Raw genomic sequence first — 27,815 nt, forward strand, 5'->3', positions numbered from 1 at the left:
CGTGCCACCAACCTCTTTCGAAACGACCACTCTTACCTTTTTTATAGTGGAACCAATATAACGAGATTTTGACACGTATTAAATTGGACCCAACTATATTAGTTAAGAGTCAACTTTTTAAGGTTAAAAAAAAAGCCGTGTGAAAGAAAGAAAGAAAGTAATGGTGAACACAAGGAGTGGTGGAAGGGAAGGGGCAGAGGTGGTGGTGGTGGTGAAGAGCCACTTCATGCAGCGGCGAGAGAAGGGGATTTGGGGAAAGTACAATTAATATGCAGCTCAAATCCTTTGGCAGTCAATTCTAGAGATAAACACTCCAGAACTCCGTATCCTTTTTTATTTTTTTGTTTAAATTGAGTTTGTTGATTTTTATTCATGTAGTTATTTTGAGGGCATGCTTTATTTTGTTTGCTATATATAATTTTAATATATGTAGCTTATTGCTTTATTCTTGCATAATGAGGCCTAGTTACACACACTGTTATGAGGTTAGGGTTAAGTGGGTGACTTAGACTGTAAGAATTTAATTATGAAATAGAATGCTTTGCTAATGTGGTTACAGAATCATGCTTAATGTTAAGGAGCTTTTATTTGATTTGGTGATAGAGAATCCTACTGTTAAGTGACTTCAATTCCATTATTGGGATGCTATTGTCGGCCGTTTTGTTTACCCCCTCTCTAATTCTTATAAAATACAAGTTTAGTTCGATGTAAACGCAATTTTCATAACTTCACTTTTCTATGTTTACAAGGGGTATCTGGAAAAGATAAAAAAAAATTCGAGGCTTACAACTTTCTGGCAAGAGAGCTCTTGATAACTCCATTTCTGTTGTGCTTACAACTTTACTTTGGAAATGTGAATGAAAAGAAACAAGGTTTTGGAGGTTAGGCAGTCTTGTAAATGTTAATATTACAATTCGAAGTCTTACTAATCTTTAAGTTCTTGGGGGAGCTGGTAGGTCCATCCCCTCTTCAATTGCGAGGGGGATGCTTAAAGAAATTTATTATGTACTTACATTCTTCAGTGACATTTCTTTGTTTGGGCAAATAATACATAAAATAAATGAAGTTATACTTCCAGACTTCCAATCAATTCTGTTTTGCATTTTTCAGAGCTTTTAGATGACATGGTTATCTGTGTTTGTGGCTTAGCAGTATTCATCGTTCATTTCCTTGACAAAAAGGACTTAAATTCCAGTTTGCATTTAGCTGCATGGTCTGGGCGCACAGAGGTGGTGAGCTATCTCTGCAAGAACAAGGCTGATGTTGGTGCTGCTGCCATGGATGACATGGGAGCAATCCACTTTGCTGCTCAAAAGGGTCATTTAGAAGTAGTCCGTACCCTTCTCTCATCGGGGGTGTCCGTTAAAGCTCCCAACCGGAAGGGTCTCACTGCCCTGCACTATGCTGTTCAAGGATCCTATCTTGACCTTGTCAAGTATTTGGTTAGGAAAGGTGCTAGCCTGACTACCAAGACAAAGGCTGGGAAGACCCCACTTGATCTTGCAAACAAAGAGGAAGTTATCTCATTTCTGAACGAGTGTCAAACTTCAAGACCAGATGAAGACTCAACTGTTAAGGCAAATAGTGGAGAACCTGATTCAAAACCAGATAAAGCAGCAAATTCGACTGATGAAGCTGTTAGTAAGGACATGGAAGAACAGGAAGAAGTTAGTAAGGATGAGAAGTTGAAAAGTCGCAATGAAGATCAAGACATTGTAGGAGAAGAGTCGAAGAGAAAGGGAGATGAAGATGTGACTGATGGAAATTCGCCAAAGCCCAAGAAGGCCAGAGTGGCATTAAATCATCTTCTAGCCGCAGACGACACACAAGAAGAAAATTAGCCAAAATAGAGTAGGAAAGAATCAAAAGTCACTGTTATTTCAGGGCCACAGAAATTTCTCTTTTGTTTACCATTCCTATATATTGTGTTAAAAGAAGCCATGAATTTCTCTGCTCAGAAATTGCAGTTGATTCTCATGTAATCAATTTCTTTTATTTTCAGCCATCAACTGCAATCTTTTCAAATGGTATTATTCCAGTGAGGTACTTAACTGAACCACTTGGTTAGATGCAATCGCCAGATTCGTGTAAAGTGACAAAGACAATGCCGGCATATTTTTCTTTCTCACGATCCGGTCAAACACAAAAGTATATTGCACTGAAATTGTTCTAACATTCTTGGGTAGAGTTGAACGGGGATATACAATTAAGAGCTGTCTCCTCTTTGCACAAGTAATTTTTGGGGAGAAAATATGGACACAATTGATTTTATTTGGTATCAAAATTAGGATATTGTACCCATAGAGCAGCATTCAGGTAACTTGGACTTGAGGTTGCACTGGTCTAATCAACAAGAGCTTTTAACTCTCCACACAATAATTGTTAGTTTTGTTAATTGTTAAGGGGTTCTACTTTAGAACTTGTTAGTTTTGTTAATTGTTAAAGGGGTTCTACTTTAGAACTTTAGAAGTTAACCCGATAAATTCTTTTTGTTAAAGAAATATGTCAGTATAGGTGCTTCAAACTTCAAAGATGGTACAGCAAAAATTGGCACAATATCCACATTTCTTTTGATGAATAAATTACTAACAACAATTAAGCCATCACTGTTCAGAGGAATGATGTACAAAATGATTCTTTGATGTGCTTTCTGGTACCTGTACAACCAAGATTAATTGAATTTTAAGACAACCTACTGTAATCATTACATGCAGTTTTCCTTACTGTGTATAGGTGCTTCAGAGATGGTATGGGGTATGGATTGATGCTCACACGGAACACAATATGAGCATATCAAGGACTCTTGTTCACACCGAGACACTGTGTCTTCTTGGTTGCTCTACTGCATCTTGCTTCTTGAGCTTCTCCTTCTCTAGTAAGTACATTTGCTCTGCCCCTGGGATTGCCAACATGATCGCATGCATTTTGATATTAACTTCTTCAATTTTTCCCATGAGACGATCATTTGTAAACATGCCCAGAAAGACACTTTGGATTGTTTCCCAACTTTCTATTAAGGGTAAAGCAATGATCACAGCAGATCCAATTGTGCCCCATGCTATAGCTATGATTGCCCAAAATGTGAAGTATCCCAAACTGAAGTCTCCTGCACAAGAAAAAACATAGTATAAAACAGAGCTTTCCGTAAGTGATACAGCCAATGGTAGTAAGACAATTTACGCAAAACCATAGTAAGAGGCTAAGAGCAAAACAAAAGGCTATCTGCTTCCGATGTCCTGTTTGTGTCTGGAATGGTTACACCAAAATTTAGCCTAATTAAGAAAATGTCTAGCACTTGGAAAACTTATGTTAGAGTGGTAGTTTTGTGCATTAATCAGAAGTCTTGGTCGCGGTGCTATGTATTTGTTTAATGCTAAACTTTTCAGCTAAACACCAAAATGACGATGTTTATCCCCAACCCCTTCCCCCTCCCAAAAAAAAAAGGAGAAAAAAAATATACTGCAATGAATTCACCTGCTGGAAGAGAGAGCACAGGCCATAGTATCACAATCACAAGTGTAAAGCCAACGCCCCATTTCACTATCCAAATTTTTGCTTTCATAAGCCGTTCCTCCCTGAATTCTTCAGCAGGCAACTGACTCTTTTCCTTTTCAACCATGGTTATCTGCTTGGTGGTTTCCCAGTCATAATTCTGAGGCCACAGGAAGCTACACACGGCATGAATAGCACCACCTGTAAGTATAGAGACTAGGTTTCCTGCAAGCATTGGCGCATTCCTGCCTGTTGTGTCAAGATTTATTCGGCCATACTCTATCCTTGTTACTGTTAACCATGTTATAATTCCTAAGATACAACCAATAATGGTCCCAAGTATTGCTCCTATTGAGTTAGCCTTCCTCCACAGAAGCATGAAAACAATAGGAATAACAGCCGAACCAATAAAAACTCCCATGGCTAGATACATCCAACCCAGTGAAACTCCAGCCTTGTTAAGTATCACCGCCAGCACACCCATGAAACATCCAAAGCCTAGAATAACCCCTCTGGAGACCTTGAGAATTTGCTTTCCACTTGCATCTGGATTGATATATGTTCGGTACACATCATATGTGCACAGAGAGGAAACTGCTATTAGCTCAGAGGAACCTGCAGATGTCACAGCCCTGAAGAAAGGAAAGAAAAAGTTAAAAGCTCCATGTGATTGTCACTTCTACACTATATAAACAGAATACGATTAACTCATGACTTGTCAAAACTTTAATGCAAGAGATTACCTCTGCTTGAAATAGTTAATAGTGGAAACACTATACAAAAAAAGAAGAAAGAAAGTCATCAGGACTTACATAAACAACATAGTGAGAAGAAGAATAGACCCTCCCTTGCCCATCAAAGCTGTAGCTGTAGCAGGAGGAACAAGTCCACGGGCGGCCTCACTTGCTGTTATGGGAAGATCAAGAGCAAGTGCACCTAAACCCAATGATGTTGCCAGAGAGAAGGGAACAGCAAACCAAACCAGCCCGCCCAGCAGGTATCCTTTGTGAGTTGACGAAGGTCTAGCAGCTATAGCACTAACCCAATACCCCTAAAATATCAAAAGATGTTAAGAATATAAAATGCAATTAGTTTCATCGCCTTCATCAGTGACAGTATTTCAGAAACAATGCTTCCTTAAATGTGATGAGCCATGTTTCGACAACAGGAGACTGTCGTGATATCTAGTCAATGACTTTGGTTATCGTGCTGAGACACGTTTTGTTATCATCCGGATACATCATTTTTTTTTTCTTCTGAAATTTTTATTCCAGATAGTTACTAGAGAAATACAGCAAGCCTAGAAAAACCTTGAAGAGAATATTTGAAAAATCCAATAACGCATAGCAAATAAAACTTACATTGTCCACAAAGACAGTACCAAAGTTGCCAACAATGTTGATTAGTCCAAAAACAAGACCACCAGAACTCAACATTGTTAAGTAAGACCCTTTGTAGTTCCCACTTACAGGCCCGCAGGATTGGCCATTATGTGAAAGCGGTTCTTGGCATATTCTTGATTTGCTTGCAACCTCCAATAGACGATCATATACGACTCTTGGGCTACCAAGTTTGCTACTTGATGTGTAGACTAGATAGACAAATATGACCAGAACCAGATGCACTGAAAGAAGATAAATCAAGACTGAAGTTAGATACGTAAGTCAGACGGTGCAAAACAGAGACATGTACAGATTCAAGGACTTCACTATAACATCATTTCGGAAATGAAGTATTAAACAAGTACTGAAGGTCATGTTTACTTACCAACAACAGAATGGATGTAGCTTGCCAAAAAAGTGGCCTTAAGTCCCCCTGCTAATGTGTACACTATTACACCAAGAGGTATCAGAAAACTTGCCGCATAGATGTTCACCCCTGTAAGAGCATTTACGACAGCAGAACCACCAAGAAGAAGCATTGCTGTGACAATGATGTTTGTCAAGAAGCAGAAGCAGAGGAAGACAACATGAGCAGAAGCTCCCCATCTGTAGAAGATCACAACAAGGAAATTCTTTCAGTTAAAAGATTTGATACAGTACATGTTATCTAATAGCAGTCCGGTATGTAGCCTAAAAGTTTTTTACAAAATATATATTAGCTATAAACGAAACATTAGAAGCTCGAATGTAGGTTGAGCTATTGATGTTAGTGTTTGATTGAGTGGTAATTGAGTAATGATTGGTGTATCAATGTATGAACATAATAGAGTTATCATTGCCATTTTCAACAATCCAGAATAGCAAAACAATAAAAACAGAGTGGACAGTGTATACATATGAACAGAGTAGACTTTTATCTAAATGTAATTCATAGCTGATTAGTACCATGCTCCAGAAATGTTATACTAATATGAAAATTGTGTAGACACAATGAAATATTATTTTACCTAGCTCGAACGATCTCACAGACAGTATGGGCATGAGGAGCTTTCCTTTTAATCTCAATAGCCATAATACCAAACAGAAGTACCTGGTTGGAATAAACAAAAAATAAAGTTTTATTTCCAAAACTGAAATATCAATTATGGTAATGTGATAAGGTTCTAGGAAGACCTGAATGGTAGCTCCACTTGCATACCAGAATGGTCCACTAACGCCATACTCCCATGCGACATTAGAACTTTGCAATATAGTTGCAGCCCAAGTCCACTTCAGATTCAAATATGCAAACGTTAGTTGGAAGAGGTCGAGTTGTTAGTAACTTGAATGAAAGAAGATTACAGAATTTACAACTTTGGTACCTGGGATACTACAACACTGGCAATAAGTCCTGTTTTCACATTTCTTCCAGCAGTATTGAACCATTCAGATGTGTGCCGAGATCCCACATATCGTTTCTCAAGCCATACCTACTCAATGATAAAAGGACTAAATGTGAACAAATAATAAGTGAATGTATAAATTTGAAGTGTGTTTTCACTTTTCGGCATTGAATCTTTAGTTGGACCCAATACCACATAATTAAGACAGGCAGTCAGTTTGGATTATAGCATCCAGTGGGTCACATTGATGAAACTAAAATGAAAGAGACCGCTTGAGTTCTTTAAAGTCAAACCAATAGCTTTGCACCTAATACAAACAGTCAGACTATCCAATGGAAGAAAATCAAAGCAGAATTATGTGTCCCTTATTTGTGGAAAACTGAAACGTTTTTTCAAATGTTCATCACCAACCATGAAAGACTAAAAAGAGCTACTGCAGAACTTGCAGTGTATTGTTGTTCTAAATACTCAGAAAGTATCAGTTAATGTGGTGACATACATGATAAATCTTTTAAACTTCCGTAACTAATTATCTATAGCACAGAAAGGTCATATATTCTTGATTCACCTCAATTATTAACGAGTATTGACCACGATTTTTGAACGAAAGAGGAGGGATATTAAAGGAAACAAGAAGTATGAAGTTACCAAGAAAGAGGTGAAGACAGCAAAGAAAGCTCCAAAGCCTAAAATAACAGAATATCCAACTCCTTGATTGAGAATGGCTTTGCCTTGAAAGAAACTGCTCTGTCTAATACACTGACCACCATCACTTCCAGAAGTATGGTAATAACTCCCTGCGAAATCGAAAGGTGGACAAGAAGAAGATGCCATATAGTGGAGTGCAAAATCAATAGAGCAGCCTTGAATATAAGTAAATGGGGAAGTGGACAAGATTATTAAGCAACTCAGTAAGGTGTAAATGACGATATGTACAAGGGAAGTCAAACTAAGAGAAGTACAACATGTTTGTTAGTTTGGAGGAAGTGGAGCCAAGTGAACATCAGAAAACTATAATAGCTCCAAGAATCTCGCTCTCTAGATGAATTCCAAGTTGTTATTTGCTTACGTTTGTTTGACATAAGTTTCCTCTCTACAGCTGGGAAAACAATAAAATGGCCGCTAAGAGAATATGATAGAACTATACATAAAGGTGTTAGATTATGCGTCATTCCCTCGTCAATTCCAGATTTCAAATCGAAGTAATGAATGATTGCTGCTGCGCTTAGCAACAACTTTTCGCTCACTACTTATAAGGGGCTATTTGTTTTTTTGGGTTAAGTTATAAGAGGGTCTTATGAGACCATGTGTTATAAGATGGTCTTATAAAGTGGTTTGTTTTTCATTTTAAGTTCTTCTTATTTATTTTATTTTTTTTTTTTTTTTGCAAATCATACTATTTTATATATATCAATCTTAAACAACCCTTTGTAAAAAATAGAAAAAACAAATACATAACATCTTATAGATGGTTATTTGACAAATATAACCCTACTTTACATCATCATTTAACATGAATAGATTAATTTGAAACAAAGATATAGTTTGATTTTCGATTTCAAATCAATTTTGATAATTAGAATATCGATTTTAGAAAACTACTTTAATTGGCAGTGGTGGTGGTCTTAATAGCACGGTGGTGGTGGTAGTGGAAGTGGTGGTGGTGGTCTTAATAATACGGTGGTGGTAGTAGTAGTAGTAGAAGTGGTGGATATCTTAATAGCACAGTAGTGGTGGTGGTGGTGATAGTCTTAATAGTATGGTGGTAGTGGTGGTAATGGTAGTGGTAGTAGAGGTGATGATATTGGTCTTAATAGCACGGTGGTAGTGATGGTGGTGGTGGTGGTTTTAACAGCACGGTGGTGGTGGTGGTGATAGTCTTAATAGTACGGTGATAGTGGTGGCGGAGGTGATGATGGTGGTGGCAGTGGTGGTGGTAGTGGCGACAGTGGTGGTGGTGGTGGTTTTAATAGTTTGGTGGTGGTGGTGGTGGTGGTGGTAGGTGGTGGCTAGAGCAATGGAGTTATTTGGAGAAGAAGATAATGAAAAGGAAAAAAGAGATAAATGGGGTTAGGGGTATATGGACGGGGGTGTTTGAGTCATTTTTTAAGTTATAAGACTTATAAAATTGAAGTAGATCTAATTTTGGTACTTATAGAATTGGAGCCTCTTATAAGACATTTCTAGTAGAATGACTCTTATAAGAGGCAAAAAACAAACCAAAAAAATGTCAAAAATCACTGGGCCACATCTTATAAGAGGTTATAAGACCTCAATGTCTTATAAGAGGCAAAAACAAATGGCCCCCCCAGTGTTTTAATTCTTTTATTTTTCTAATAATAATAATAATAAAGATAATAATAATAATAATAGATAATAAATAAAATAAAATAGGATAAGTGTTAGTGGAAATAGGAGACGTGGGTTTATGGGATAAACCTTCTTCCCGGGGGTTTTGTTTTGAACAGAACAGAAAACAGAATAGGGTTGGAAAAAAAAACACCGCAAGAGTTTTACAGAAAAGGGAGAAGTTTTACTGACAACAGAAAAGGAAGATTTTTCCTGGTAGCTGGCTTATAGTTGGAGCGTGCTAAAGGTGAGTAGCTATTTTCGCTATTTCACCGAAAGTTATAGTTTTCGTACATCGGTGTATAGGTTTCTATTTTTATATATACTGCTCATTATCCTGTTGTATTGGACTTCGTGCCATTTGTATTATTAAACTTTGTTGAATTTCGGATTTGTAATTAAACTGTCGAAACTTTGTTAAAATTGGGTAAACTGTTGAATCTCGACAGACGTCAATGGCGTCAGCCCACATAAATCGTTTTGTATAATTTAACTCTTTGTTTTGGTTTGTAAACTCCTATGGTTGAAGTGTTGTGGTATATTGGGTTGTGTAGTGCGTGATGATCGAGGCAAATGAAGCTCGGAGGAGGCGTTAATGGCGTTCTTGCCATTATCTTGGATCTTGGGACTTGGGTTTTTATGCGTTTTAAAATGGTTTGAACGGTTTTGTTTGATTTGGTGGGTTGTTGATGTATGTGTGAATGTTGGAATGTGGATGGAAATTTTACATTTGAAAGGTGGCGGAAGCCATTAATGGCGGCAGTAAAAGTTTTAGATCTAGTTTTGAAGGAGATAGGGATTGAATGATTTGGGGGTTTTTGTTTTTATTAAAAGTGTTTGGTTTTTGATAAGGAGTAAAATTGGTTTGATGAAGTGAGGAGTGGTGGCCGATTTTTGGTGGCTGGTGGTGGAGGAAGAAGGTTGGAGAAGATGAACAGTAAATATCGGTTGGGCTTTGGGCCTAAATCTTTTGGTTTTGTGTGGGCCGAAATCTAATTTAGTTTGGGCCGGATTTTAGTTAAGTTGTTAGGGGGTGGACTACATTAGTTATGTTGGGCCATTTTTATTTTTGTTTTGTTTTGGGCCCGATTTTAGTTTGTTTTGTTTGGGCCTTCTCCCATTTGTTTTCGGGCCGAACTCAGTTGTGTTTTGGGCGATTCGATCACGAAAGTTTTGGGCGTTTTAATATTGCTTGGGGCCAGTCCATAGGACTTAAAAATAGATTTTTTTGGGTCTTTCAATGTTTAGACTTTTGGGTTCTGAGGTTTGGGCTTGACCAGTTGGGTCCGAACCATTTCCTTAGTCATGAGCCCATTAGCCATGCACCTTTGCCCTTAGCCATGAACCATGACTATGATCCTGAACCTGTCGAACATGGAAACGACAATTTGACTTTGACTATGATATGTTGATTTTGACTTTGACTAGTTGACCCAATTTGACTTTTTAACTCGGATTATGATTTGGGCTATTAGGATAGGTCTAGGGCTATTAGCATGCTTGGCTTTAGGCTAAGACCTTTATATATACGTGTGTATGTGCATTAAATACTATGTGATATTTCAGTTTTATATACGACGTTATGACACTTAGACATCAATCTAATTAATAACGCGCGTAACCAAAAATAGATTTATCAAGATACTCATTCGTTCTCTGAAATGATATATACAATAAAGTTCAATAATGCGTAAACAATTTACCGCAACCTTTTAGAACTCTCCACACCTCAAGTTTTGGAATTTAGTTTTATGACTGTTGATGTCATATGTTAGGTGGGCATTTATTGAATATGCCATAAATGGTCCGTTAGCGTTATATAGGGGTATTCATTGAATGTGCTATGAATGACCCGGGTATTCATTGAATGTGCCTTGAATGACTAGATTCTTTGGACTGCCCTAGAGAGGAACTAAGGTATTCGCCTTGCGGGTTAGTTGTATTATTTGATTATGTGAGTGTTTGGGTTTACTTTTAAATGCCTAATATAATATCTACAAAGGTTATATAAAAGTTCTAACTTTCTTTTGCAGGAGGGTAGGACTTAATAACATTTTGTCTTGAGGGGCGGGTGATCCCCTTATATCTGGCCGATGGATATCGGTAAGTTTTAATTCAATGGTTTAGATATTAAAACGAGTTATTATAATGAGTTATATAATGGAAGTCTTGTTTGGGAAGAAATTATGCCGGTTAAAATGACGGAACTACCTGTCTTCCAAGCTGTGAATGATTAAGTTATGGGATAATATAAAGTGATTGTTTGAATAATTAAAGTATGATAATATTTATATGTGGTTAGTCTACTCATACCAAAGAAATTCCATTTTTGTCAACCCATGTTTGCTTTGTTTTGTAGCGTGGGTGTGTTCTTGGAACACAGTGGAAAGCGATGGAAGCTGCGGCATGTGATTTGGATTCTCGCCTGGAGCAGTCTGGGAGTTTAGTTTATTAGGTCTGATCTTTTGGAAGTATGTAATAACGTAGTTTTCTTTTCATATGACATGAGAATCCGATGTTGAAGACATGTTATTCTTAGAGTGGGTTGATATTTTATTGGGATGGAAGAAAGTCTTTTAATAAAGTGATGGTTGAGGAATTTTAGAGATTTTTGTTGTTAAGATTCTTTATGATGTGGGTTTTAGGTTTTGACACGTGTTGTATCCACCCCGTCATAGCCTGGGTTTTTAGACAATTGAATATAGTGATGTTTGAGATATTTATATTTCAAATATTCATTTTTTTTAATGGTTTAGAAATTCGGGCTGTGACACTACTGGTCTTGAATGTCACACTTGGGTAGAATTAAATCCTGAAAAAATGCCTAGTGTTAAAACTTAGGGAAACTTATGTACATATTACTTCTTTTTTTATTAAAAAAAATGTCATAGTCAATAAGAACAGAATATCGATAATGTAATTTGTGATTTCATTTTTTTCATCTTCTAGTAGTCTATTTCTATGAACTGTGAACTGTCTATGAATCACCATATATAGGAACGGCTTGGATTGTCAACCCAATTCAACTTAGTATTGAAAGTTGGATTGTACATTAATCTAATATCCATTTGATCATCCGCGAAAACAATGTTGTCGACTGTCTTTCATTCTCCTAGTGATGTTGGATGAACATTTCGATGGTACATGAACAAATGATTCACGGAACCTAAACTTAGTGATGAGCGTTAGTGATTGGCAGAATGCTTAAAAAAATAAAATTTCCTGACGGTTGTCCAGACATGGATGTCCACAATATTGGAGGAAGACAAAGTAACAGCTGGACAAGAATCTCTCTGAGATAGTTACTGTTAACTAGCCACTGTCACTCCGATTAACAGTCATTTTCACAGTAATTTTAGGTATTCTAAAGTTTTAAGTAATGAATGCTGGTGAAAGGAAATGGGCTATAGGCGCGATACAATATTATGCTGGCAAGCACAATGCCTTCTGAGTTGCATGGAGGTTACTCACCAAAAGACAAACATTTTGTCTTGGGACTCTAGACATGGGCATTCTGGGAGCAGGGCGTTCTGGTGTGATTTATGATGAGGTGAGCTGATCGGTTGACATGGATGTCCCTAGATGAGAAGACTGGTGATGGACACATGCTTAATAAGCGAGAAATGTATGTTACTCTCCTGATTATTAATTGTTGAATTTTCCTTATTAGATTGTAGTTTAGAATGACAATTTATTGGGGTACTAGGACCCAATATTAGATGCTTAATATTAGATGGAAATGTAAACAACATTTTGTCTCTTTTAAGTCAAATAATTGAAAATTTGATGAAATGCCCCTCATTGTTTTCAAAAAGAAAATATTCAATTTTAATTTGGGGGCATTTCCATGCTTTATTTAGTTTCATTGTTTTAATTTTCCCATTAGAATCCACAATTTATTGAATCTCAAGAAATTTGTTTGCTAAAGGTTCGAACATCAGTCCCCATTTTAAACTTCGAACTTGATATAAGAAAAAATAACCCAATCTGTTTCCATGCGAATCCTAACTTTGGGTTTTTTTTTTGTAAACTTTCCCCCACAATAGGCCAGCCTTCAAATTACATACCTCTTCTCTGTGAAAATCTCAATACAGTTTTGTCTTAAGGTATTATAAGTGTCCAGTATCTAGGGTGGTCAGGGCCTAGTGGTTGTACGGCATGTGCTGCAGGCGATAATGAGGCAAGCTTGGGGGGAGCAATGGAGAGCAGTAGACCGGTAACAAGGACTTGTTATAGGAAACGGCAGCATAGTGACAACCAGGAGGCATATTATGGCATTATGCACGCTCTTGGCTAGCTCTAGCTACTCCATGTTCTAAATCTGAACCCAATTTTTAAGAACTTGTATTAAGGGTGAGGATGTTTTTATTATGTAAAAGTTGTGGTCTCTATATTTATTTCAAAGGAGACGGTCCACCGTAATATATTGATAGATATATATTCGCACTTATTCCCTAAGACATTTTACTATTTTAGTGTATCTGATTTGGGAAATTTAAATATCTTGTGTTGATCACTGTTGAATCATTTGTTTGCACTGAATTAGATGATGTAATATGATCCAACTCGTAATTAATGTGTTGTTCAACATGTTAAATCTTAACCCCCATCAGACGTATTTAAGAAATCAAGCTTAAATCAAATATCATTCATAAAGGTTTCCTTTTGGGGTCTCAAGGATGGTACCGTGAAACTAGTTAACTATATTAGATCAAAATCTTTAAACATGTTCAGTTGTTCACTAATATCAGTTCAAGTTGGGCCCTTCTTGGATTGGACCTTTTGAAATCTTACAAAGTCTTCCGGGTCGAATTTTAGATGAGCTTAGACCGGATCTAACGGACTTTCAATCTCATGAACCTATCGGACCAGACCAATTCCATAGTTTGTACTTTCTAGCTAGCAGACCAAAGTGCCGCAGGTATTCTTCATCAAGCAGAGTGTAAATGTTCTAGTTGTGGTCGAGAAGTCGAGCCGAGCCCCTAGAAGTTTGTATAGTTCGCTTCAAAAGAGAAGGGTACCCAAAGAGAATCTTAAAGAAATTATGTATATATTCAAAATTTTCACTTATATATTACAATGGCCAACTTTCATTTTTCTCCTTTGGAGTACTCCAACTCGATCTCTTGATGTAGTCCTTTTGGCTGGCGGAAATGTATGGTTTGAACATTGAAGCAACTTCAAGTCTACAACAGAATAGCACCGTATGCTGTTTGATACTTAGTGTTTGATCAATTTAAATAAAATTAACTTAAGAACATCATCAACGCATTGCCAAATCCCATTTCTAATGTGACAGATGGAAATAAATTTGACAATTTTGACCCTAGTGCGCTGTCAAAATACGATTTGGATTATAACAATTGTCAAATTCCAAATCAAAATATTGAGAAAAATATAAATGAGCCGCACGAGACAAATAGTCCCGTCTAAGAGTGGGACGGGACAAGTTTTGCTGTCCAACAATTTTTTTCTTTTTTTTAATAAAAAATTAAAATGGCTAGATTTTATATCGTTGGGCTTTTCTACCGTTCCGCCCAAAAAATAAAAAAATTAATTTGGAACGGGACAATTGTTCCCGTCCCAAATAAAAACCCCAAATTTTGTCCAAATGCGTTAGTACTTGACTCGTTTTTAAGAATTTTGATCGACTAAAAACGTTGAGGTGTCACAAAAAAATATAGCAGTGCGTTGATGATGCTCTAAGAGCATAACAAATATGCGCTATCATCAAGACGTAGGTATTTTATGTTTGAATTGAAGTGATTCCAATCGGTCAAAAAATCGAAAGGGTACGTGAAAGAGCGAAATCCTCTATATAGTTTAGTTTATGTAGATGATAACAATAGCTTAAGTATTGTATTGATTGACACTTTCCATACAGTACTTAAAAGTGACTGTGGTTCACAAAACTCAAAGTGCAACCATGGTAGCGCATGAAGACTGTCCTCATGAATTTGAGTGGTCCAACTACGTCGCGCATTGATCAACCTTCTCACGAACCTATCGAAGCGCATCAACTTCTTCCCCAAACATATAACACGCAATGGGAAAACAAAGAGTCTTGAAATGGCTTAAGTATAGGGGGTGTTTGGATCCTATTTATTTATTGCCAAAAAATGTTTATTAGTGAAAAAACATTTTTTGAAAAAATAAATGTGTTTGGTTTCTATTTAAAAAAAAAATAGTTTTTCATCCAAAAAACACTTTTTGGTCTCAAAAACTTGTTTTATGATAATTAGGTAAAACTTGTTTTTTAAGTTAAAAAACAATTTTTCTTTTAAGGAAACACTTTGGGTGCTAAAGGCAAATGAACTCGCCGGATGTTTTAGATTTTAGTGATTTATGCCACGATATGCCAAAGTATATCGAGAAACATAGTGCGAAATCTGATTTGATAAAATAGTTTTTAAGAAAAATCACAACCAAACATGTTTATTAAAAAACTGTTTTTAGAATAAATACTTTTTCATAAAAATGTTTTTTAAGAAAAAATAATTTTTTAAAAAAATGAGAACCAAACACCCACTTAGTATAAACTCGATCTATTAATATGCCTAATACTGAAGATAACCTTGAGAATGAATATTCCCAAGGCAGTGTGATCAATGGATCGGACTGGAACTATGTGTTGTAGTTAGAATATGGAGCTTTGATAATGCAACAATGTGTTGGGTTGTAGGCCCATTGGTTTTTGAGGGATGAAGAAGGGGATTTAGCTAGAGTAGACACTAGACTCCTTTGTCTAGTGATACTGCATGTCAGTATGTGTGTCCATCGGCAGAATTGCAAATCAGGTTTGAATTGAACCTGAATAAATTACAAATCAAGCACTCAGGTCTTCAATATTCTGTTAAAGACAAAATTACCGGGAAGTACAATGTATTTTTTGAAATATTAACTTTAACTTTACTTCTTTTGTGGCAAGAACATATATGCAATATCTTTTTGTATTTGGTACAACCATAGACTACGATGACTAGGATTTCATCTAAAACCATTTACCAGATTCAGGCCAAAACATATCTTAAGCATGTACTTGGAGGACCCTTTGCTACTGGAATCCTTTGTCCACTTTCATCTCCAACGCAACCCTAGGCTCACTTTTTAGGATGTTTTGACTTGAATCCAGTGAAGGATTTTGGACATAATGTTTGTCGTCGTAGTAATTGTACTAAACACAAAAGTACATTGCATTTCAGGATCTCATTAGTATAATCGCCAGAGATAGCTGGGCTCTTAGATTTTATAACATCATTTTTAGCTGAAAAGAATTGCAAGTGCTGGAGTCAAAGTTTCATAATTCTAATATAATAGACCAGAATATAAAATGTCTACAAGCAATCGTTTTGTTGAGAAAACTGTTTTGAGATAGATATCTAAGCATTCACCACCTGTTAGTTTGTGGACGAATAGATACCATACAATCCATAAGTAAATGAATGAAGAAAAGAACATTGCAAAGGCTTGCTGAATGAAAATCGGACTACCGAATAGTAAAAAAATCATCTATTTGTCGCTTCTCGTACCACAACCCTTATTAACTGGAACTAGTAAACAAATTTATAAAAGACGTATTATTTTTAGGAGAAAAATATACATCCCAACATTTTTAATTCTTTTTAATCCATATCTTATGCCAATTTGATTAGCACTGATATCTATCCATGAATTTCTAAAAAGGGAAAGTCACAATGTAGATGGTTCCCTAAATAATCACTTGTGTCAAAATTTCGGTATACATGCTAGTGGAAGATATAAAAACCATGGATGGATAATGTGAGCAAACATGCGTTCTCAGATAACCTGAATGCCAACAGGAAATTAACCCAGGTGCAAGAACCCAAAAGTTTGGAGTCTTGAAGCCATTTCCTATCTCACCATTGCTCATGTTGCAAACTCCATTCATGTAGAGCAAAACGATCCATAATGACAATAGTCCCAAAATAGAAATAACTTTACCAAATTTAACCGAATCGAAGTGGATTATTTCTAACAAAAGTTGGATTTCTTAGCAAATTGTACAAATTCAGAACAATTAAAGAAAACTCATTTAGAACAAAGGTATAGTTCTATGTAAGATGGGGAGGGGTATATCATGGAGAAAAATATGGGGAGGGATAGAGCCACTCTCGAGCCACTCCATTGACTTAATTACAAATTAAATTAAGACTCGATTTTTTGTGGATATGATCTTCTCACAATGGATAGCATGCCTACAAAAATTTCATCCTATTTGAATATGTCTAACCTTGCGAAAACTAGTGTTCAATTTTGAGCGTTTATCTAACGGTCCAAAATTTTCCGATTTTATAATAACGAACACTTGATTATGTTAGACATATTTGAATGAGCTGAAATTTGGTGGACATATTATTTATGGTGGGGAGATCATATCTACAAAATATTTGCCCTTAATTCAACTGGTAGGATGAGATATCACTTTGTCCGTTTTGGAAGTGGCTATCCCTCCCCTTTATGTAATCATCGATCTACAACGTATATATTTTTTTTTGGTTTACATAAAGACACAAATGAATAGTACTAAGAGGATTGTCTCATCTATTTTCATACTTGGACAAAAAAATGGCCACTTTCCTCTAAGCGTAATCAACGAAATTATGAAAACATTATTAAGTGGAATTGAAGGAGGTAAATAATAACGCCACTAATAGGGAATAAATTTACATTTGAAAACGAAAACAAGTCTCAAAAGAGTATCAACCTTGTTTTGAGCATTTAATGCCTGTGTCCTCTTTTTGAGATAGATTATCTCTTTTATATACACATGTTTATATAGGGAGACTAATAGGCTTGGAGATCATTTAGCTGGATTAGGTAAGTGTTTAGATGAGAATGTAGTGTATTTTGTACCTCCTCTTGATCTTCAAAGTGATATTATTATAAATTTTGTACCTCCTCTTGATCTTCAAAGTGATATTATTATAAAAGAGGAGGTAGCTAGGTTGTACGCTAGGTTGGTTTCTTAATATAGGTGAGGGTCTGCCTAAGCCTGTTCCACTTGTTTCTATTCATTGTGATAGTCAAGCAGCTATTATGAGGGCCCAAAATAATTCCTATAATATAATGAAAAATCTCAATATATACGTCGCAGACATAACACACTGTGAGACAAATATTATGAGATGAGATTATAGCTATTGACTTTGTGAGGTCAAAAGATAGCTTAGTTGATCCACTAACTAAAGGCCTGGCTATATAGCTTGTCTTTAGTACATCGAGGGGGATGGGGTTAAAGTCTATTAAAGACTGAAGTCTATCTGTTAAAATCACCGATAACTGTCACCCAACTTTAGTGAATGGAGATCCCATAAGCAAGGTTCAATGGGAAAACAAGTTATTCGAGTGATTTGTGGGGATACTACAACCTAGAATGAAAACTTTGTACCCATCCCCATGATGTATAAGTACCTTCTGTATCTTCTTAAGGATGAGTTTTAACTCTTAATGTTTTCTATAGTTGGGATCCAGTGGGGTGTAGTGATACAATACACTCATGATAGAAGCACTTATATAAGTGAGGAAGTGGAGCTGCTTCCTATGGGAAATGGATAGGCTAGTCGATCCCTAGTAGCACTTATGAAGCCTGGGAAGCTCATGGCCGTTACGAGCACAACCGAGGAACTCTATGATGATTTTTGAAAGTTATGTGAATTATTTGTTGACTCGATTTACACAAAAGTCGGACAGTTCAAGACTCAATTCACACTGGTCAACAAGTAAACCCGACAGACTAACACTAAATGAATGTTCAAGTCTTATGACACCTTCAACCCACTCATAACTTCTAACACACTCCAACTTATATTATTTTTTTATTTCACACGTATATGTGGGGGATTGTTTTAAAAACATTACTTAGTTTTTAATATGTATGAAACATGTCTTTGGTTGGGTTTGAACCCATGACTTTTTCTCTTTTACTGCACTTAAGTGTGCGACTTTAGTCTCATATTGGAGAAAGAACTTGAGGTTCTTATGTTTATATGACTTATGTCTTTGCAAGTGTAGTTGTATAAAGAGATATAAGGGTGCTCACGCGCCCACAAGGCCACATGGGTCGATCTAGAGCCCCTCAAACCCTAGGGAGCTCCAGAAAAACCTTAATGCGCATGTGCCCGCAGACATCGTGTATAGGGGGGGGGGTGTGTGTGTGTGTGTGTAAATCGACCCAATTGGGCATCACGTGGCAGTGCGGGAATGGGCTTGTTTTTGCAAAAATTGGTTTTTGGGCTTTTTCTTTCTTGCATTAGAAATAGTCAAACCACGTTTTTCCTCCACGTGAGATCACACTACGTGATTAGTGGATATGGCTAAACGTTCGTCTTGATCTTCTTCTATAAGATCAACATTCGAACTACACAAAAAAACCACTTACTTTTCTCTCTATTTAAAAACTATGGTTTTACGTATGCTGAAGTGTGTCTGAGAGTTCCTAGAGCCCGCTTGACGGCTTGAGTGCTATCTTGTGGGATCATTGGTTGTTGAATCCTGGGAGGTGTGTGCCAGAGGCTGTCAGCGTATATCAGCGGCAATTTCGCTTTCAGGGTATTGTGGTTCTTTATATACTACTAATGCTGGACTGATAATATTAGTTATCCAACAGAATATACTCGAGTACCTGTGTGTTGTAAGTATGAATGAAAGTTTCCTATAAAAAGAAAAAAAAATACCTGCGCGTTGTGAACAGTTTCTTACTTGGTTAGCGTAAGGAAAGAACTATAATAAGTTGGTTTCTATAAAAGAAAATTAAAATAAGTTTCAAAATCAATGTCATACTTGCTGTTGATACCCTTTGTTACAAAAATGCGCCGCAAAATGTGATCATTCAATGTTTACATTTGTAATAAAATAGGGCATTCTAATGTTAAATAATTTTCTCGACGCCAGAATTACCTTCCACAAATTCTGGAATGTCTGGCTTTTATCAACTACAATCTGGTCTTGTAGGAAAAGGATGATGAGGATCATATCCTTCAAAAGTCTCAATACAGATTGATCGTAAATAGACATTATTGTTGCATAATGTGTCATTATGTGCAGGAAAACTGGATGAATTACTAATCAATTACTTACTAACTTCGATCCGTTAGTTTTTTCTTTATATCTCACTTTAACATAATTTCATTTTTGACTCAGGACTCCAACACTGGTAATTGGTGGTTGCAGTTTGGAGACAAGATCATTTAACATATGTGGGGAGGTGACGTCTACAGTTCCAAGATAAAGACATCCCCCTCATACAACCGCGCAGATGGGTGGGCAGTGGACATTACGCTGAGGGCCTATTTGGTTCAGCATGCTTCATTAGATACATAAGAATTAGAGACTACTCAACGTCAATGAAGTTCCCTGACTGGATTTCCTCAGCATCGGATGAAGTATACTGCTACCATCCCAAAATTTATAGACAATAAAGTTATCTACTGTTCCTATTTGTATTTGTGGTAATGCATATTTGCCTTGAAATACAGACCTCAACCCTCGACACAGTTTTAACAGTAAAATAACACGGTTATAGAGATTAATCTCTGTACCCGGTTATAGAGAAACCGGACTCTTTTGCCAAAGAAATTGAAGATGGCCATTCTATGAAATTTATGCAAGGTCTTGATAACCGTTTTAAATCTATTCGCAGTCAGATTCTATTAATGGATCCATTTCCTAATATGTCTAAAATTTATTCTTTGATAAGACAGGAGGAAAAACAACAAGAAATTCATGCTCTGTCCATTCCTTCTACTCCGGATGCTGCTGCATTGAGTGCTCAATTCAAAAGGCCCAACTGGGCTCCTTCTGCAAAATCCGACCAGCACAATTTTCAGCCAAGCAATAGTGGTAAAATTTCTAGAGATGCAACATCTCATAAATTCCCACCTCATGGCCAGAATCCGCATGACAATACTGGCAGACCACGCCCTTTTTGTGACCATTGCAAAAGGGTAGGACATCATATTGGTACATGTTACAAACTGCATGGCTATCCCTCCAAGAATGCTCAATCCAATTCAGTTGCCTCAGCCCTCAGACACCAATCCTCCAATTTTCTACACTTAACAGTACAACAAAATTCTAAGTCTATTTGATTCAAGTAGCATCACTTCACACACAATTCAAACTTTACATATATTTCTCTCTCATGTTTCTCTAAATCCATGTGGATCATCGACTCTGGTGCTACAAATCATGTATGTTCATCACTAATTTTTTTTTTTCTACTTATAAAGTCAGTCCAAATTAAACATTCCACAGTTAAGCTTCTGGATGGAATCGATCATTTAATCACTTATGTTGGTAGTGTTATTCTTTCTCCTCTATTACATCTCGACAATGTTCTTTTTGTTCCCACTTTAGTTTACTTTTTATCAGTAAACTAGTCAAGTCTCATTCTATCTTTATCAAGTTCACTAATGATTCTTGCATTTTTCATGACCAATTATCGAAGATAAAGATTGGATTGGGACGACTTAATGGGGGAAACTTAAGGTCTCGAGTTGTAGAGCTCTGACCTTGTTCTGGAGTCAGATTGACATGAGCGGTTGGGAGTGAAGGAGGAGTGAACACTGTCTAGTAGAGAGTTTCATCGGCTGGAGTAGTGTTCGTGGTTCGGTTGCATTGGTGTGCCTGTAGTTGATCACTGCGAAGTTCCATTATGCCATGTGGACCAGGGAATCTGATGACTTGGTGAAGAGTCAAGGGCACAACTTTCATGTTGTGAATCCATCGACGACCAAAGATAGTATTATATAGGGCAGGGAATCGGGTTGGGTTTGACCCGAACCCGACCTGACCGACCCTGAATAGTTCAAGTTTGGGTCGATTTTTATATCTGTTTACTTATTCGGGTCGGGTTCGGGGTCGGGTCTGTCGGATTCGGATATATTTTTTGGGCTTTTTTTGAATTTTTTGTGTTATCCGATCGGGTTAGTCGGATATAATCGGGTTCGGGTTCGGGTTCGGATATTATGAAACTATTCGGATTCGGATATAGCTATATCCGACCCGATCCCTGCCCTAGTATTATATGAAGATGGAATGTCAAGGACGTTGAATCGAGTTCTCATTGTGAAATCTGGTTCGGTGTCGTCTTTGATAGAGACTAGTAATAAGACATCGCCTTTGGGGTCAGTGCATAGTCCATTGAAGTCGTAGATGAGAGCGACGGTTGGAATTAAAACAGAATCAGGTAGGCGAGTTGTTTGAAAGGGTTGTAGTAAAGGATGTCACAAGAGCTTCCTGGGATGACTAAAATTCTCTGTACTAACATCTTTGATTTTGAGCTGAACCACTAGTGCATCATTGTGGGGCCCGTAAATTTTGTTAAGATCTTCATAAGTGAAATAGATGATAGCTGAGTTGAGACCTTTGATAGGAGGGATTATAGAGGCTCTGGTGTGTGAGTAAGGTTGTAGCAATGATTTTTGTCGCCTATCTGACGTCGTTTATCACAATGGGAATATTTTGTGGTTGGTTCGTCGGCCTGAATGATCGTGTGGATAACCTGGTTGTCATCTGGGGCTACGACTGGAGCAAGGAGATGATTTTGGCGATGTTGCTGCTCTGGAATGGGTGATCTTTGGCGTTGTGGTGAGAGAGTGTGGCGACAAACTAGGGATTGGCGTCCTCAATTGAATGGTGATCGAGTGCAATCTTGGTGTGCTAATAGATGACAAATAACTAGATCTTCTAGACCCATGCTTTGAACATACCTTTTTTTGCATTCTTATGTATTCCCAGGTATAAAAGAAAGAAAACTATCCATGAGCTATGAAAATGTATGTTCACCTCAATAAAAAGTATGTATAAGAAAACAAATATTGTTCATACCTCAGCATAATGTATAAGGTATGTTCACCTATTTGAAGTTTATACCAAAACAATAGAAAGAGTAAAATCGGAAAACATTAATTTCAAATCTAGACTATTTGTATTGTCACCGAAAATTGGCTTTATGAGTAATTTCGAAAAAAAACTGTCCTAGAGACTGATTTTGGCCCAGAATTGGCCTATGGACCAATTCCTTACCCTCACAATTCTGTGTCACTTAAATTATTAGAAGCTTTCCCTCCCTTCCCCAGTTTTCCTCTCGAACAAAAGACTTTTTTTTAGCAAATTTATGCACCTTGGAATTTATTCCATTCTGACTCGTTGAGTTGACCCAGAACTCGGCCGAGTCAACTCGACTCAATTAGATTTCGATGAAAATCGTTGGCACAAATCGTTTTGTATGACTCACCGAGTTGGTCAACTAACTCAGCCAATTAACCCGCGAGTCTAATGAGTCAACACAGTAGAATTTACTTTTTTCAAAATTGCCTATGCGCAGATTCAAACACTCCCTAACCTGCATATAACTCTCAAAGAAAGGCAACTAGCTACTCTGTCCAGTTTTCTTTTGTGATATATGCTGATTATTTTTTTATTTACTTGGTATAGTTTGACTATAAAAACTTAAAAATGATATTATTAGGGTATACGCACATATTTGACTCGCCGAGTCGACTCTCAAGTTTTCGATCCAACTAGACTCGATGCAATTTCGACTTTTACTGAGTTTCAAGCTTTTGAACAATGGTTTAAAAGGGTTTGCATAAACGATTTTGCATAGGAATTAACAAACTTCAGCATAGTAACATTGCCCAGCATCAGAAATCGCCAACTGCAAAATCCATAAAAAAAGGAAGATCACGAAGAAAACAGATTCTTCTCTCCTTTCGGTCCGTCTTATCAAGGTTTGATCTGCTAGTCTTCTACGAGGCTGAACATGTCATATATTTATTTTGGTTTTAATAGCTAAACCCTCGGTGCCTCGGGGCACAGTCGCACAACATGTTAATGTACATGAAAATTATTTGATAAAATCTTTATCTAAATGCATACTACTCACTATAAGTCTATAATTATGCTAATAGGCAAATTGTAGTTTATAGTTAATTCTGGATTTGTATCTTTTCTATCTTGGGGTTATAATAGCATTCTAGGACAATGTTATTAGCAAGTACAATACATGGTTTATGAGACAAAATTGCGAAGGAGCTACGCTTCTTTAGAAACATTATCTATTAAAGACATTAAAGACATTATCTTTAAAAGATATTGTGTAAAGGTTTTACTTGATATTCAATTCATAATCTCCCAAACGGGTAGAACATTGACATTTCTTATAGTGCATGACCAACTTCTGCATATAATAAGTTTGTCAGTTTCTGAAATTTAAGAATGCACTGAGACGTGAGACGGTACTTAAGTAATTGAGCAACCAGCAGACTTCGTCACACAATTGAAGCAACCTTTACACGATATCTTTAGTTCTGTCGCTTCCTGCAAATGATGAAGAAAAACATGTGGCCAAATCAAAACGTGAAAAAACCTACATATGGCTAACTCTTCAGAACTTCTTTCAAAAGGCTTTCACCATATCAGAAGATTAAGTTGACAATAACGTCAACAGATAAAAAGCTTTTTAACATATCACGACATTTTCATATCGACATCTTCCATGTGCTCATACAGTAAGTACAAGGGAACAAGCACAAACCTCTTGCCGCTGTCATCTCTGTCTAATGCAAGTAATTCCTCAGCTGTTCTCTTCTTGGCAATGGAATTAGTTGGTTGGCTTACTGCTGGAAGTTGTTCCACCAAATCGACCTTTTCCAGTTCTTTGAGTTCCGCTTCCAATTCATGCTGTAATGACGACAACTTTTAGAATCTTTTGAAAATAAAATGTTACAACATGAAGCATAAAATACTAAAGAATGGACGCACCAAATCGAAATCTGCAGATGAACTCAATGGAGTTGACAATGCATCTTGAATCAGTTTTAAATCATCTGTCTGCTCAATCATCTTGTCAACTTTTAGAATCTTTTGCAGATAAAATGATACAACATGAAGCTTAAAATACTAAAGAATGAAAGAACCTCGTCGAAATTTGCAAATGAACCAATTGGAGTTAACAATGCATACAGAATCAATTTCGAATCCTCTGTCTGCTCAATCATCCCATCAATTTTACTGGAGGAAGAGAAAAGAAAAAGGAAAAAAATCTCTACGGTCATTTAAAATACCTAAACAAATATGAGCGTAAAATAAGCCTCCTGAAAATACTAAAACTACTAAACTAAAAATCTTCTAAAATAGAATTCAAAACTCTGACTTGGATCAATCTTCGTGCAGGGTGTTTTTCCCTTACATTGATCACTCTACATGAGCTTAGTCATTAGTGGCATGGCTCTAGTCAAGAATTTTTTTGATAATGAGGTGCAATGTTTGTTTGAAGTATAAGCTGTTTATCTACAACTGATCTAATTAGTGGGTCTAATGATTTATTAGTCCACTAATTAAAACTAGGGAATAGAACACCTGAGCTGGACGAGAAAAATCAGCTGGTTTTCTTAACCAGCAAGTTTTATTAGCGAGAAAGCTTCTGGACAGTCAAAAATTTTAACTAAGCGTTCAAATCTGAATTGAACACAGATTTGAAGACTTCTAAGGTTAATAAATCTGTTTTTTAGGCTTATATAAGGACCTCTTGTCCTTCATTACAGAAGATGGAGAAAAAATATATATACTTTTGTAATCTTGAGTGAGAGAGAGTTCTCCAAGAACTTAGCAATACCAAGGTTCTAAAAAAAAGTAAAAAACTAATTGGTAAGCATTGTAAAAGTTCTTTTTGTTGTCTTATCAATTGAATCAAGTTCATTTGTTATTCTTCAATTTCAAGTATTAGTTCATTATTCTACTCTACCTAAGTTTAGAACACAATGTGAACAACATGCTCATGTTCTGCCGATAAAATATTAACATTGCACTCAATTGGGCAGTTCAATAATTGGTCTAGGTCAACCAAAACAGAAAAGACATTGAGTTGATGCACATATATTCCACTATAAGAAAACACAAGAAGAACAATAATAGAAAAAAGTATATAGATGGAAACTGTAGGTAAAGATTAAATCATCAATGTTAAACGGGACATACACTGCTTTCTGCATGGCCTCCATCACAGCTACACCTCTTATCAAAGTTAACTTAGTAAGCTGGTTTAGAATAAGTAGTTGACATTTTTCAAGATGCTCAACTTGCTGTTCATATACCCTCTTCCTCCTCAGACAGTGTATTGCACCTACATATTAAAAGCAGAGTAGAGCATTAATGAAAAATACGATGATACACATTCACTAAGACTATAACTAATTAACGGTACAATAGACCTGTTCAGTGCTAACTTGGTGTGGCTCTGATTTAGTGAAACTGCTTTTATATAAAATGTAAGTTCAGTGCTGGTAATTTGCTACCATTAGAAATAAGATGAACCCAAACTTTCACTTGACGATATATCCAAAATACTCCACGCAATCCACTTAATTATTCCCTGTTATATTTTTTCGATCAACTATATAAACATGTACCGCATTTTCCACTAATATAAATAAGTATTAGCAGACTAAAACAGAACAAATTAGGGATAACCTATTTTCCTACTTCACATAGACAGTCTCTAAGCTATTGGTTCTGTATTTTGTGGAATTCAAATCAAAGACACTAACTGAACTTTGGAAACATAACCTATTTAGAAAGGACAACAACGATTTAAGCGAGCATACTAAATTCTTTAGTGGTAGTCGTACCTCTTTTGTTCTTTGCTCTGCTAAACTCCTTGGCCATTTCAACCTCTGCAGATATCTTCTCTAAATAGTCGTTCTCCTCTTTTTTGTGTCTTTCAAGTGCCTGCACAAGAAGAAGAAAATATGAAACAAAATAAAAAACAACAATAAGTATACATATACATATCATGACTTACAATTTATTAATTTATTAAAAGATTGGTCATCGAAAGGAGATCGTACCTTGTCTACCTTATCCCAGTACGTTAAAACTTTGGTTTCCTGATTAGGTTTTCCAAATATCCGCATAAACATGACGGCATATTTTTCTACGCGTTCAAAAAAAAACATAACAAAATAAAGTAAACTTTAAGACTTTAGGAAAATTAATTAACGTTTTAAGGGGAAGTATAGATTTGGAGGATTGATTGATTTTTTATTGCTGGAAGGATGGTGTTTTAGAGGAAAGAGAAATAAGAAAGCCGATCTGATCAAGTATTACCGGGAGGGATGAATTAAATCCCTGCAACTTGGAATATCTTAACTATTGTTGTCAATCTCGATGTCATGTTGACGGCACGATTGTAGAGTTTAATCCTTGAATTAACAGGGGTGTGCATGGTACCTTGTTACCAGAAACCGAACCGGAACCGAAACCATTTACAGCGGTCTGGATCCTAAAATTGTTAGACCCATTAAAAAAATGGGTCTTTAATAATCAAACCGATAAAAAATCAGAACCGTTGAAACCAAATTGTAAAAAACCGATGGGTATCTAAACTGAAACCGATTATTATGATTTTAATATATAAAGTTTAGTATTATATTACACTAAATAAAGGCAAATCAAAACATTATAATATATAGTTTTTGTTTGTTAGGTGTAAAAGTCTACTAAATATATATAGCATAATAGTTAATGCGTGTTATTAAATGCATGTTTTATAATATTACATTAAACACGTGTATTATTGTATTATAAATGTTAATAATAATGTCAACGTCCGTACGTATACTATGAATTAGCTAATACACTATATATATTAACTAATACGTGTGTACGGTCAGCTGTATTAGCTAATAATAATGTCTCACCGCATTATAATATTTGGCCGCACTATTGGAGTATGATAATGTCAGCTCTTGTATGGTTTCGTTTCCCTAGCCTAAGTATGGAGTACTGGGAAGTGGATATACTAATGGCGATGGGTAGAACTCTGGGTTCCCCTATTCAAGTGGACAAGAATTCTATTGAGCGAGATATGGGATATTATGCTAGCGTCCAGGTGGATATAGATTTGGCAAAGAAAAATCCCCACCAAATCCTTGTTGAAGTGGAGAAGCAAAACATTGAATTATGGCAAGAAGTTAAGGTGGGCAAGCTCCCAAAGTTTTGTAACAACTGTAAGATAGTTGGGCACCTGATTACCGACTGTAGACACCTAGACAGAGAACAAGAAAAAAATGCTCGAGATATTTTACACAAAGCTAGCAAAACAGTGTCTGACAAAGCAACTGATTATGAGACTATGTCAAAAAGGCATAAGAAGAGATGGAGACAACATAATAAAGAGGTCGTGATT

The 27,815-nt window shown here is 36.4% G+C and overlaps 3 protein-coding genes and 1 long non-coding RNA gene across 4 annotated transcripts; 2 read left to right on the forward strand and 2 right to left on the reverse strand.

Moving 5' to 3' along the window:
• The first annotated feature begins 1,277 nt into the window (after positions 1 to 1,277).
• On the forward strand, positions 1,278 to 2,025 carry LOC147512713 (Ankyrin repeat family protein). The gene has a single exon (XM_086595726.1). The coding sequence runs from the start codon at positions 1,278 to 1,280 to the stop codon at positions 1,839 to 1,841; it is 564 nt and encodes a 187-aa protein (XP_086451852.1). The 3' UTR covers positions 1,842 to 2,025.
• A 522-nt stretch (positions 2,026 to 2,547) lies between these two features.
• On the reverse strand, positions 2,548 to 7,479 carry DUR3 (urea-proton symporter DEGRADATION OF UREA 3 (DUR3)). The gene is made up of 9 exons (XM_086595728.1): positions 6,905 to 7,479; positions 6,236 to 6,343; positions 6,048 to 6,143; positions 5,882 to 5,964; positions 5,260 to 5,480; positions 4,854 to 5,116; positions 4,305 to 4,543; positions 3,475 to 4,124; positions 2,548 to 3,106 (listed from the first exon to the last, which is right to left on the reverse strand). Exons 1-9 carry the CDS (start codon positions 7,088 to 7,090, stop codon positions 2,808 to 2,810), a joined length of 2,145 nt encoding a protein of 714 aa, XP_086451854.1. The 5' UTR covers positions 7,091 to 7,479; the 3' UTR covers positions 2,548 to 2,807.
• An 11,516-nt stretch (positions 7,480 to 18,995) lies between these two features.
• Positions 18,996 to 20,913, forward strand: LOC147512715 (uncharacterized). The gene is made up of 3 exons (XR_015217256.1): positions 18,996 to 19,174; positions 19,766 to 20,233; positions 20,326 to 20,913. It is a non-coding gene; the product is annotated as an uncharacterized LOC147512715 (long non-coding RNA).
• A 2,809-nt stretch (positions 20,914 to 23,722) lies between these two features.
• On the reverse strand, positions 23,723 to 26,864 carry LOC147512716 (vacuolar protein sorting-associated protein 32 homolog 1-like). Its single transcript, XM_086595729.1, has 7 exons — positions 26,476 to 26,864; positions 26,257 to 26,356; positions 25,607 to 25,751; positions 24,547 to 24,640; positions 24,392 to 24,460; positions 24,165 to 24,310; positions 23,723 to 23,947 (listed from the first exon to the last, which is right to left on the reverse strand). Exons 1-7 carry the CDS (start codon positions 26,581 to 26,583, stop codon positions 23,932 to 23,934), a joined length of 678 nt encoding a protein of 225 aa, XP_086451855.1. The 5' UTR covers positions 26,584 to 26,864; the 3' UTR covers positions 23,723 to 23,931.
• Between the last annotated feature and the right edge of the window lie 951 nt (positions 26,865 to 27,815).

This window comes from Coptis chinensis, chromosome 3 (genome assembly GCF_015680905.1).
Source record: "Coptis chinensis isolate HL-2020 chromosome 3, ASM1568090v1, whole genome shotgun sequence".
Taxonomy (NCBI): domain Eukaryota; kingdom Viridiplantae; phylum Streptophyta; class Magnoliopsida; order Ranunculales; family Ranunculaceae; genus Coptis; species Coptis chinensis.